Genomic DNA, 13,304 nt, shown 5'->3' with positions numbered 1-13,304 from the left:
ATTGCTGCCTATTTGGCTCTAAGAGAGTCTCATTCAGACCAAGGAAAACCAGCAGATTCCAAGTTAAGCCTGGAAGGCTGTGCTGACATTCCAGTTTTAACACACACCATTAGCTCCCTTTCCTTCCCCTAAGCCACACACCGTGCGTTAATCCCACTGTCCTCACAGCTAGGCTGCTCACAAGACGTGCAACTCTGAGCATACGGTTCACTTGGTACTAGTAGCTATGCGGTCATACAGGTGTGTGAAACCAGGCCCAGAGCTGCAGTCCTGTATGGGACAGACACAGGAAGGCAGGACACAGTTCATATTATTGCAGGAATCCGGAAGGGATAGCTCAGTGGTTTGAGCATTGGCCTGCTAAACCCAAGGTTGTGAGTTCAGTCCTTGAGAGGGCCATTTAGGGAACTGGGGCAAAAATCAGTACTTGGTCCTGCTAGTGAAGGCAGGGACCTGGACTCTATGACCTTTCGGGGACCCTTCCAGCTCTCTGAGATAGATACACATTCTCTACACGGGAATGGACTGCCCCTCCCCATTTGCTGGATTGCAGACAGGGCTGTTTGAGAGCAGGAGTGGGAAATGAAACAAGGGACTCTTCTCCAATGTGGTGCTGTCTCCCACCAGTCCAGGGCACTGCTGTGTGAAGACTCTGGCTGCATTACAGAACTGCTGGGTTTTAAGATGACGTGGTCTCATCTCCTTCATTCAAAATGACAGGCAGGAGGGTCCAGTGGTTGGGGTGCTAGCCAGGGACTCTGGAGACATGGAGGATTCTGCCACAGACTTGCAGTGTGACCCCGGGCAAGTCACTTAATCTCTTGGGGTCACATTTTCAAAAGCACCTCAATTACTAAGTCCAGTTTTCAAAAGTGGTCACTCAGTCACTTCTGCAAGTTTTACCCTATGTGCCTCTGTAACCTGGAGATAATAGCACTTCCTACCTCACCCGGCAAGGGGAGGATAAACCGACAGTGCAGATCGTGGTGGCCATGCGAATACTTTACACAGATTCAGGTACCCCAACACTACAATGCACATGCATGCTCATCATACGTGTTACACCTATGTGACATCTATGCTAGAATGAGAATGTTAGCACCTACCACCAAAGAGAGCAGCTGGCAGGTGCAGGCTACTCTGCTCATTCCAGGACTTCAAAAAACACAAAACTAAGAGTCTCTCCTGCTCTTTGGTTACAACACCAAGAAAGCCATTGGCCAGTTCAGCCAATGAAAAAGTCACAGAGAAAGTCTATTGTTGGCAAGTCTCTGACAAGAGAAAATAGCTTGAACTTCAGCCCCAGATAGATCTTTTCAAACCCCCATCAATAGCCTCCCCCTGCAGTTCAGTTTAGGATCCCACTGTGCTTAATTCAATGAACACAACAAGTTCCCGCACCCCCATTCATTCATTCTCTTTCCTCCACCTCCCCTCTCTTTTCCTCACACAGTCTCACTGATCTCCACTCTGCTCTCACGCCAGTGTGATGCCGTTGACTCTGATGGAGAATTAGGCCTGGTTTACACCAGTGTGTGAGAAGAATCAGAGCGACTCTCTTCCTCTAACACATCTACAAGGACAGAGCGGCCGCCCAGGCCGTCACCTTCCTGGGGCTGGGTCCTGCTGCCCTTACTCCTGTGAGCAAACCAACGGGACACTACTTACATGAGAAAGGGCAGCAGGTCACACCCCCAGCTATGCCAGCATGTATCAAACAGGTTTAGGGATAAGGCTCTGGTGCCTGGAATCCAGGGCGTTGCTGTTTAACCATGATCTTGGCAGCCTTCAGACTGGGGAAACGGGCCCGAGACATTCTCTCTCCCCAGCCCAAATCCCTCTCAAGCCTCCTGGACACTGTGCAACATTGTCACCTGTGCTCAGGGTCCATCCGTCCTCAGGCCAACAGAACAGTGCCATCAAATGCAGCCAGAACCATCAAGGAGTGCCTCTCACTCTGCCCATAGGGAACAGAACCTCAGCCCCAGAGAGACACCCCAACAGAGCTGGGGATGAGGAGTTTGGGGCGTGGGAGGGGCTCTGGGCTGGCACAGGGGGTCAGGGTGCAGGCTCTGAGGTGGGGCTGGGGATGAGAGGTTTGGGGTGGAGGGGACTCCGGGTTTGGGGAGGCTCAGGGCTGGGGATTGGGGTGTGGGGTTACCTCGGGCAGCTCCCAGTCAGCGGCACAGTGCGGGTGCTAAGGCACGCTTCCTGCCTGTCCTGGCACAGCGGACCACTCTGCACCCTGGAAGCGGCCAGCAGCAAGTCTGGCTCCTAGGCGGAGGCGCGCGCAAGCAGCTCCATGCCGCTCTCACCCACAGGCACCGCCCCCCTCAGCTTCCATTGGCCAATTCCCAGCCAATGGGAGTGCAGAGCTGGTGCTTGGGGTGGGGGCAGTGCACAGAGCCCTGTGGGGCCCCCCCCTCCCACCTAGGAGCCGGATCTGCTGCTGGCCGCTTCTGGGGCACAGCACGGTGTCAGGTAGGGACTAGCCTGTCTTAGCCGGGCAGCACCACCAACGGGACTTTTAACAGCCCAGTCAGCGGTGCTGACCAGAGCCGCCGCGACCCAGTGCCTTCCAATCCACGACCCAGTACTGGGCCGTCGCAACCACTGCACTAGCACACATTTCCTTTTGCATGCTTCCTACCCATAGCCTCAGATGTCCCCTCTCACCTCGGCTCACTGCTGAACCTGACCCAGCTCCACTGCGGCAAACTTTGCCTTAGAGAACGCAATTAAAATACCATTGTGAATCTATAGCTTCTGCCTCGGAGTTTAGGACCCAGAGGTCATGGAACTCGCTTACAGTGAAGCCCAGTTAACAGCATGATTACATGTGACATAAGGTCACACAATTTAATGCTACTAAGGTACAAGGCTTTGATTAGCACCCGTCTACTTCACAGACTGTAATTCTTCATGGCAAATATTTGGTTTAATATTTACTATACAAAGTTAGATACAACACACGAACTGTAAATAACTTATTATGCTAGACGATAGCTAACAATACCGTTTTCTTAGAGACCCCTTGACCATAGTATTAAATGTTATACAACTAGAGTTACTAAACTACTGTAATTCATGTCCTGCGTGATTCACAGAACCCAATGCACTGAACACCAGCAGGACGTGCAAAAAGAACCTTAGGAGAATTTCACTGAGTTTTTTTAAACTCTTGATTACGAAGATTAAAATTCCAGGGAAAAAACAAACAAAGTGAGACATCACCTAACTGAGACTAGGTTACTCTTGCTGAGATGTTTGAAATAAACGAAACAAAAAAAGAGCAGCACATGGTATAACAACAACTACTACAGGCGAAATCCCGATTCCTTCACTCATGCTGCTACATAGTAACTATTTACATATACCTACATAGCAACAAATAGTACCTTGCACCACTAGCGTAACTGACATCAACAGGCCCATTAGCAGAGTAAGGTGTATTTTGAGTAGTAAGGGGATAAAATTCAAGCTATAAATGCATTTCCACTTTTTCCATTTTAAAACTGGATTATTTTAATATTTCAGTTTAAAAACACAGTAGATTCTGAACAGATTAATTCTGCTTTAAACACACTATCCGGTACTGGATCCAACCAATGGCCCATCCAATATCCTGTCCTCGACTGGTGCCAGCACCAGATTCTTCAGTGGAAGAAATCCCATGATGAAATAAGCCACACAGTCCAGGCAGAGAGCAGTTGGTGCAAGGGGATAGTCCAGTGACCCCACTGTGATGAAACCAGAACCAGAGGAGTTTGAATGCAGTCTTGGGCCTGGGAGAGCACTGCAGTATGTGCCACGAATGTCTCTCCGGACTGTCACCCCAACAGAACCGAGACCCCAGAACTTTCAATGGCCCCCTGCCTTTCCTAACAGGCAGATTCTTCACCTGAAAAGCCTGCTGGCCTGTACCCACCACACCTCCTGCCTTGGGCCAGGCCACACCTCCCACCAGCGCCCAGGTACAGACTGTCACCACCAGGGGCACAAGACCAGTCCTTAACTCCCTCTGAAAGCTGGGCCCCGTGTTCACACCTACTAGTGTCCCCGTCGGTTCTCCTCCGCAGAGCCCAAGAGACATTGCCAGGCTCGTCTCTGCCTTGGGGGGGGCCGCAGACACCAAGCCGCTGCCAGGTGACACCCCCCCCGCCCTAGGCAGAAAGAAAAAAGGAAAAGCCCAGCACCGAATCAGGGGTACAGCCTGCCCCGGCTCCACTGGGAGCGGAGCTACCGACTTCAGCCGGCAGCAGCATCGGCCCACAGGAAGCAGAAGCCCGGCAGAAACAGCTAGCAAAAAAGTGCTATTGAAAAACCAGCCTCCTTAGCCCCCCAGCAATACGCGCAGCGCGGTGCTGCTAACGGGGCTGGCAGCCCAGCCCGGCTGAATCCGAACTAGCCCTTCCAGGGACCGGCCTCGCAGCTCACCAATGCGGAGCTGTTGCCCCCCCCGGCTCCGACGGAGTCACTCCGGAGTCACTCCAGATGGAGCGGCGGGGCCCGTCCTAGCCCGGCACTCACCCGCTCGCTGGCACACGCCCGGGTAATCCTCGCAGCAGTCGCCCGTCTTCTCGCAGTAAGTGTCGCAGTAGCAGGGGGCCTGGGACCCGCTGAGGTCGGCGCAGGCGTTATTCCGCCCGGGGCAGCAGCGGGGGCTCCCCCGCCGGCCGCAGCCCGCCTCTGCCCCTCGCAGGTGCCCGGCCGCCAGGAGCCAGCCCCAGTAGAGCACCCAGCAGCCCGGACTAGCGCCCGCTCCTCCCATGCTCGCCGCCCGCTTCGCGTGCCCCGGAGCCCGCTCGCCGACCCCTCCCAGCCGCCGCATGCTGGCCCGGCCCGGCGCAGCCCGCTGGGGGGACAAGCCCGGCTCCTCATGGACTGTCCTTTATAGGAGCAGCGAGATCCCCCGGGCTGCACACGCCCAGTGGCCGGACATGAGGGAAAACACTTTCTCTCCGTTCCACCTACTTTCTCCCCCACAAGCCCAGTGCGAAGGTTGCTCCCGGGTCTTAAAGCCAGCACGCGACCCCCCCTTGCACAGATCTGCTTTGGCAGGAGCTCACCTCTGAGCCAGGGAGCAAAGGAATTCATAAAAAAGGAAGAAGTCATTCAGTGGCTAAGGCCGGGTCGGCACTAAAACAGGTCAGCCCAGCTCCATGGCTGAGGGAGCGAAAAATCCACTGAATGCCTGGTGTAGACAGCACTTGGTCAACAGAAGAATTCTTCCCTCTATCTAGTTACTGCCTCATGGGGAGGTGGATTTCCTACATCCCCCGGAGAACCTCTCCCATCACTGTGGAAGTATCTACACTGAAGCATTACAGGTGCAGCGTTTCAAGTGTAGAGGTCACATGAGAATAAACAACTTTGGCCCAAACTTTCAAAGCTAGGTGCCTAAAATAATAAGTTCCTAAATCCATAGGGCCCTGAATAAAGTGGCCCAGTTTTCCCAGGTGTTGAGCATTTGCACCCCTCCTTGGCTTCAATCGGAGTTGGAGGGCTGAGCACTTCAGAAAATCAAGCCACTTTCATTTAGGTGCCTAAATATGGAGTTAGGAGCCCCTTGTTTGACACCCAAGCTTGACTGTTTTGGCCAGTAAGGATGCTTTGCTCGCATTGTTTTATGGAAAATAGGACAATGAGATGATAAAAGGTAACTGCAGGGATGTAATATACACTTTTGTAAGGTGTTTGATTTAATACCACTTGCTATTCTGATTAAAAAATTGCTACTTATGCACTATCACTCAGGCACCCATGCAATGGATTAAGACCTGGCTAACTGACTGATCTCAAAAAGTAGTCGTGAGTGGGGAACCATCATTGAATGGGGGTGTTTCTAATAGGGTTCCTCAGGGACTGGTACTAGGCCCACCCCTATTCAACATTTTAATCAGTGACCTGGAAGTAAATATAAAATCACTGCAGCTAACATTTGTGGATGATACACGTTACCAGAATGGTAAAAAAATGAGGACAGGCAGTTATACAAAGCAATCTGGGTCCCTTGGTAAGCCAGCCCCATTCAGCCAAAATGTGTTTTAATACAGGCAAATGTGAAGTTCTAGATCTAGGAACAAGGAATGGCTGGCCATACCTACAGAATAGGGGATTGTATCCTGGAAGGCAGCAAATAGGAAGGTCTGAATGATTCCATCCTGTAGCGAGCAGTGGTGCAAGTAAACAAGAGAGCAAAGAGCCCAACTGCACAGAAACCTCTTACCAGTAACATGGTGACTGACAGGAGGCAGTTGTTCAGAGGCTAAAGTACTAGACTGGAAGTCAGGAGATGTCGGTTTTAATCTCTGCTTTGCTCTTGCTGTGGACATGGCCTTGAGGGGGTCTCTGCCTCAGCATGCTCACCTATAAAATGGATCCAGCAATCACTCACCTGGCAAGGGTGTTGGGAGGTTTAATTGCTGTTTGTAAAGCATTGCCAGCCCTGACCTAAGAAGCACTCCAGTCCAGCAACAGACTGTTATAACCCACATCCCTTTTCTAGAACATGAACTGTTTCTTCTAAATGCACTGAGCCACATACAGTCCTGGTGTCAAGGGACTGAGTTCTACTCATGTCAGAAGAGTTGATCTTGCTTGTCCCACGGCCGAATCTGGCCTCGTGTGTCAATTTCACAACTTGGACACCAGTACAACTCTACTGGCTGACTCCTGCCTGACGCAGACGTGAGAGGGGAAGCAGGCTCCCTAAACTACAAGGAGGACTGTTCCTGTTCTGACAGGTGCTGAATGCCGATTAGGAGCCTAGAAGCATCTCTTCTAATTGGAGCCATGACGATGGCGCTGAGGTAACTGTGCAGGGCAGTGGCAGAATGAGGCCTTCTTCTCAATACTGCAGGCCAGGTTTTGGGGCACGCAGCAATACTCATGGCCTGGACACGTGTTTCAGACAATCTCAGACAGAATATTGTGTGAAGATGGGAAGGAGAGTTCCAACTAGAACAATGACGGGAGCTTTTCAGTGCGGCTCTTGCCCTCTTGCTAGAAGTACAAGGAGGAGTGAGGGTATAGGCCAGGAGATGGCTGGCTCCCTTGAGCCTTTCCCCTTTGCTGGGACAGTCAGAGAAGCCCCTCAAGGGCCATTCACCGTTGAGAAGCGCTCTGTGCAAGGGGCAAAGCCTGGCTTAGGGGCATTAAGGAACAGCGAGAAGTTACTTGTGTGTTGCAATGGGGATGGGGTCAGGCTCTGTGCCTGTATGTTCCTCCCAAGCTGCCCTGCTGTTCAGAGGGCAAGTTTCAGCTCTCAGACCCTTACATTGTTTCCTAACTGCAAGCTGGGAGTTGAGTCAGGGCCCTCCTGCTGCTATTAAACCCTAGCAGAACAAAGATAGCTTAGGGTGGTTTAGGGACCAGCCCCAGACCTGAGATGCTTAGTGAGGTGGTGTCTGGTGCTGGTACATGCATCTCTGCTCAGGGTGGCCTCGCTGCAGCTGGAAAGTCCTGCGAGGCCCATTCAGCAGTTTCCTTAGTCGTATTGTTTCCACTGTAAGAGCACTGCCCAGGATTTCAAATGCAGCCTGGGCCAGTTCCCAGCTGTACCCAAAGCAAAGGCAGAAACCAAGTTCAGCTGTGAGAAAGGCTAGGTGCTTTGAACCCCATGACAGTTCCCCCTGTGAAGCTTGATTTGCAGACAATTTAAAACAGGCTCCCTGGTTGGCTGCTTAACAGGTTGCAGAGAGAAGGCCAGCATTGTACAACCAAAGAAAGCACACACTATCCTGCCGACTTGTATCGCTCAACACAAGGCCGCTCAGGTACCTGACAAGCCAAGGCGCTCTACTCCCTTTGGCCAATAGGGAACCCAAGCCTGAAACTACAAAGATCAGGCAGGATTTCAAAGCCACAGAGAACTTAGGCAGTTCCCTGGATAACAGAACCCCTGTATATTTGGAGTACATGGGGCTGCAGTAGTGATAAAAATTGTCCTGCAGAGTCTTTATTGGAGGTGATGCACTAAGATAGAAAGAACCCAGCTTTACTTTCAGATCCTCAGGGGAGTTTGCAGGGCTGGCAGTTTTGGGGAAAAAAACACATTTGTAAACAAAACAGATTCCCTGCCCCCCTCCCCTCCACGTCCATTTGTATACACTTGGCAGAGCAGAGCTTCCCTGGACTTCACCCTGTTTTACCTTACAAAGATTTGTACCCACGCCAAAACTCTATGAACCGGTACACTGGAACATTTCAGACTGTGGCTCTTCGAGATGCACACAGCAGCCGAGAGATGGCTGTGTCTCTCCCGCAAACTTCTGGGGGGAATTTGCATCTCTCAGAAGAACAGGCAACTGCAGTAAGCATCACATTCACCACTGTGCCTTTGTTCATTTCATGCCACATCCCTGCTCTGCTCCAGATGCCGAAGGCATTAGCCCTTTGGTTAGCTAACTGGTACCGTGTCTAGTGATTCCCTAGATAAAAGGGAGTGCTCACCAGTACAGCAGATGGCTGCAGCATGGAACTCCGATCAGCACACCCGACTCCTTAGCTAGCACATTTCCCACTCCATCAGGGTGTGCTCATTAAGAGAATTCCTTTGAATTCTGAACTTTGATACTACACATACTCCATTCTTGAAATTAACCAGCGCTTCGATGCCATGTGATTCAGAGGCATCCATGACAAAAAAGCAGATACACAGACACACCAGAAAAAAAAAAGGAGAAAGAGAGACACACACACATCCAGCCTGTAGCAGGTTTCAGTTTATTACATAATCTCTGAATGCAGTACAACCTGAGAAAGCAGCAGGGGCTGACACAACATGTGTAGAAGACACAGCCTTGCAGAGAGCAGAGCACACAAACTCTGCCAAGGCAGAGACCACACAGTGCACACACTCCTATGCCGAGCTTTCTTCTGGCTCTGGCACCCACCCCGAGGGATGGGTGTCGGGCAATGGCCTGCACCCATAAAATGTCACTCCAGGTAGAGAGAGTCTGCCCTAGAGCATGTGACTAAAGGAAACAGTGGCTCCCACCTCCCGAGCCCGGAGGCAGCAGTTCTCGGCCCTGCACTAGAAAGCAGTCTGGTAGTATCTCTTTCTAGCCCAAAGGCAGCTTTGGGAGGGAGCAGCTCCTCTGAAGCCTGAAGAAGCCAAACAACGAGAAGCAACACAGGAAATAATTCCTTGGTCCTGGCAGAGATGACCTGAACTAGTCTCCAGTAGGAAGAGCCTTTCCCAAATATCCTCCTCTTCCACTCAGCACCCACCTACCGCACCCTCCGATTTTCATTGGATTGGATTTAGGGCACAATCTTTGCTCCCATCATTGAAGTCAGCAGGCATGAAGAACCCAGCTTGGCTTTCAGATCCCCTCACTAGCAGCACCACAGTCAAGGGATCTACTCATCCAAGCAAGGATTTTACAGGATCAACACCTTGGACATTTCTATTGAGCCCAAGAAACAGTCTAGTTTAGTTTTCAGTCATTCAGAATCTCATTCTTAATGTGCAACGGGAGCATCTGAGAAGAGTCAGGGCCTAGACAGGCCCTCAAATCTCATTCCCTTATCAGCACAGCGCTGAGGCAATGGACTGAATTGGACGGTAAACACAAAACAGGGGGGTAGGAAGAGTTCCCAGCCTTTTTGGAACCTAGTGGTGACCAGTGCAATCCCAGGGTAAGTACCCTGGAATTAGGAGGGGAGACACTTGGCAAAGGACACTACAGCATACATGGGCTAACGTGTCAAATGATCTGCAGCCAGTGTAACAGAACACATCATTCCCGTGTCGCTGCAGTGTAACTAGCTGCATTGGCAAAATGCATTCACCAGTGAGTTGGGGCCTGGCCCCCCCCGAATCCCTTTGCTCATCCAGAACGCAAGGGTAGGGTGGAGAGCTCTCAGTGGCTGAAGGGATGTGAGCAAAAGGCTTAAATTGCAACAGACCCAGGGCTGCCTTTGACCCACACAGAGCAATGGAGACTTTAACAGGCAACTTTGGTTTATTGTCGGGGTGCTCGCCAGAGCGCCCCCATTTGGCCTTGAAAATGGCAAGAGTCACTCCAGCCTGCAGCTGCAAGCGCAACATTAACACGTTTTACTCAAGTCAGCTTGAAAAGAAACCTTTGGACTCTAAAATATTAGCAGGAACGAAAACGAAGCATCTGGCTCGGCTGCCAGCGTGGTAACCACTGCCTAGGCAGCCTGGTACAATAGGGACTGCAGATGCTACAGTGAGTTCACTGTGGGCTGCCAGGAACAGGATCGTAAATGCAATATTATAGGCATCAGGGTGTGAGCACACACGCCATGTAAGGGTTGATTTCAGAATTGAACCAGGATCTGTAAAGCCAGCAGTGGGTTCTAAAGCGAGGCTCTTATTTTATTCAAGTTGCAAATGCAAAAAAACCTCAATGGCTTGCGAGCAGAGAGCCGGAAAGTGACTCTTCCCTGTGCTTTCCTTCTTCGCCTTAACACGATAGTGTTAAGGCTGCATTTGTCACTGACAGTACAAACAGACAAACCCCTGCATAACGATTGTAGACAGACACACGATTTTGGCACAAATCTGCACTGGAACCATTATAAGTTCTTGGCACTGGGCAAGGACAGGGTCACTGTCCCCCCAGGGGATACAGTACAAGTGTTAATAACGAAGTGTGAAGTTCATTTAGCCTAGCTAGGTACTTGCCTGGCTCTCAGCACTGGAATATCGAGCGGAGGGGGTGAGGGTGGTGAGGCAGAGTGGAAGAGGCAGTTTAATGAGAGAAGGTCAAGTGGCAGGCGAGCACTTCACCTTTCTCACTCTCATCTCACATGTAAACAAGGTGCCTCTGTCAGAGGGGTGAGGAAACTGGTCATTCTAGGCAGGAATTTCACGCCCTGGGAATGAGTTTCCTCAGCGAGGAAAATGAAAATGAAGGCACCACCGCGCAGTGCAGGGTCTCTACCGCACCAGCTGCCGCACCACCAGGAGCCTGTGCTAGAGGCTGGGATGGTAGAGGACATGTTCTGGGCACTGGGTCCCTTGCAGATCCCATAGCAAAGCCCCCCAGTGCTCCCAGGAGGCGATATAGGGTGGATTTCCTCTCTCCTCCAGTGGAGATGGCTGGGCAGGCAAAGCTCCCACAGGAAGGCGCGCGTGCAGAGCCACCAGTCTGGATCACACTATCTGACTCATGGAGGCGGGGACATTGCCTGCCCCAGAGGGCCTCCACTCAGCTTTCTGGCTTAAACAAGAGGCTAAAGGGCCAGTGTGGGTCACGCAGCTCACTTCATGAGCAATCCTCTTTGGCCCTAGTGACTCCCACTGGAAAATGCTGTGACTGAGGCACTTGGCAGCTCTGGTAAGGGCAGCTGGAGCTCCCCCACAACCAGGGGTTCCCCCGCTAGTGACTCCTGCTTCTCGAGACTGGGTCTGGACTAGCCAAGCGTGGCTCGCAGCCAGGGGTCCCACACCATTCCCTAGAGCGCCTCCTACAGGAGGAGGATGGGACTGGAGTAGCAGTAAGCTCCCCATAGCCAGGGACATCACACCACTGCAATCGCTCCCCTGCAGCCAGCGCTCCAGCGCATCCTGCTGGCAGAGGCAGGAGATGGCAGTGAGCTCAGTGGAAACCTTTGGTAGCTTGGCTCTGTTTTCTCAAAGGCGAAAGGAAACGTGGACTGAATTCTAATCTGGCTGGAGAATCGTGGCCTCTCTTCTCACTTTTGGGCACTGACCTATTCCCCCACCCCCTCCACCCCCAGGCTGGCAGAGCTGGCCTTTGCAAAGTTTGCAGATGGTGGGGGGAGGGGAATCTATCATTTTAGCACATGATCAATAATTTAAACTACTCCACAGTTCGTTCCTATAAATAAAGGTGGTCAGGGTTTGATACGAGCCCGACTGGCTGAGCACAGGGCTAGCTCCCTTGCTTTCACACAAGTGGGGGACTTGAACCTTGGCACCGCTCCTGGTGAAATGTCCATATGATTCCTCCCGGGTTGGTCATCTTTCTCCAGCTGTTGCCTCGTGGTGGTGAAGGAGACGGTGCTGCTGCCCGGCTCAGTCGGTTTTCCACACCTTGTTGAGGACCTTGACCACTTCGTCGTAGATGACAAAGACGATGGCCACATCCAGACAAACCCGGCCCAGGCGAGGCACAGTGCCCTTGTAAAACCTGCCAGGAGAGGAGACGTGAGGGGTAAGCAGAGAGCCCCATGCAGGCCTGGGCAAGGCACAGCTTGGCGAGGTGTGGGAGCAGGCAGCCTGGTGGAAAGTGGTGCCAATGCCCTGCAACCACACTTTGTGAGAATCACCCTGCTCTCCAGCTCAGCCTCCCGCCCCCCTCCACCTTCACACTCAACATGAGCGGGGACCGGCCCAGTCCGCTGGAATGAAAGGGGTTTGGGGGAAGGGCTGCTTCCTGCCTGGCAAACCCCACCCAGAGACCCCAACTTTTTAAGATTCCCAGTCAGGGCTTTCTGGCCAACTGCCCCACTCCTGTCACAGGATCCGCTCCCCACACCACCCACTTCTTCAGATTCGAGGCCAGCTCCTTGCGGGGTGGGTCACCGTTGGCTTCCCTGATTTTACATAGCTGAGGCTCTGGGCCTGTGCTTCTGTGGCATGTGTAGAGAGGCAAATAAAATCCATACAAGTCTCTCTCCCCTCCTTCTGTGTGTCTCCGCTCCTCCTTCACAGCCAGGGCTCACTGCTACTCCTACCATTCACCAGGCCCTTGCCTTTCCCATCTTATCCCCTATGCCTTAGGGACAGCCTCCCTCTTCTCGTGTGCCAGTGACCTGCTCCCCCTTCTGCAAATCCCACTGTAGGGTGCCTTTCAACCATGATGGTGACAGATCCCTTTGCCTCCTATGGCACTATTCCCCGTTTCACCATACGTGTCTGAACTGCTTCGCCAGCACTCGGCTGCAGGGATTGTCCCTGTTTCTCTACATTCACCCAGCCCTGAGCGCCCTGCATGGAAATGAGATGCCAGACTCACGCAATGGGCCCTTCATATTTCATGATTTGGTAGGCGCAGTCCCAGGTGCTCTTGTACTTGTGCGCTTCAAGCCCCTAGAGGAAGCAGAGAGAAGGGTCAGAGACCTGTAATGGTGGGATCTATGCCACAGTTCCCAGCACAGCTCCCACAAGCCATGGCGCCGTCCTGGGAGATTCTGGAAAGGCTCTGGGGGGTGGGGGAGAGGGAGGGGGCTTCTGTTTGCACAGCCAGAGCGGTCACAGCAGTGACCTCCATCCTCGCTAGCCTGGTTGTGCGGGAGCCTGGCCCCGAGGAGGGCCAGGTGGAGCTTAGACGGGGTCTAACCCAAATAGCAATGGCCATGCC

The 13,304-nt window shown here is 52.4% G+C and overlaps 2 protein-coding genes across 3 annotated transcripts in view; both read right to left on the bottom strand.

Annotated features, from left to right (window-relative positions):
- Positions 1–5,624, bottom strand: part of LOC117888111 (somatomedin-B and thrombospondin type-1 domain-containing protein-like) — a 33,437-nt gene extending 27,813 nt beyond the window's left edge. Inside the window, exon 1 of one of the 2 annotated variants that reach the window (XM_034791213.1) lies at positions 4,531–5,624. In XM_034791213.1, coding sequence (XP_034647104.1) covers positions 4,531–4,831 — 301 coding nt within the window. In that variant the 5' untranslated portion in view covers positions 4,832–5,624. The remainder of the gene's footprint in view (positions 1–4,530) is intronic. The other variant, XM_034791214.1, reaches the window with a different exon arrangement.
- Positions 5,625–8,708: 3,084 nt separating this feature from the next.
- Positions 8,709–13,304, bottom strand: part of SLC25A1 (solute carrier family 25 member 1) — a 41,788-nt gene continuing 37,192 nt past the window's right edge. The window contains exons 8-9 of the mRNA XM_034790775.1: positions 12,960–13,033; positions 8,709–12,131 (exon numbers count right to left, since the gene is read on the bottom strand). Of these exons, the coding sequence (XP_034646666.1) occupies positions 12,017–12,131; positions 12,960–13,033 (189 nt within the window). The 3' untranslated portion in view covers positions 8,709–12,016. The remainder of the gene's footprint in view (positions 12,132–12,959; positions 13,034–13,304) is intronic.

Source organism: Trachemys scripta, chromosome 15, assembly GCF_013100865.1.
Source record: "Trachemys scripta elegans isolate TJP31775 chromosome 15, CAS_Tse_1.0, whole genome shotgun sequence".
Classification (NCBI taxonomy): Eukaryota; Metazoa; Chordata; order Testudines; family Emydidae; genus Trachemys; species Trachemys scripta.
Note: the sequence above shows the minus strand (reverse complement) of the source record. Positions and strands in the feature narration are given on the sequence as shown.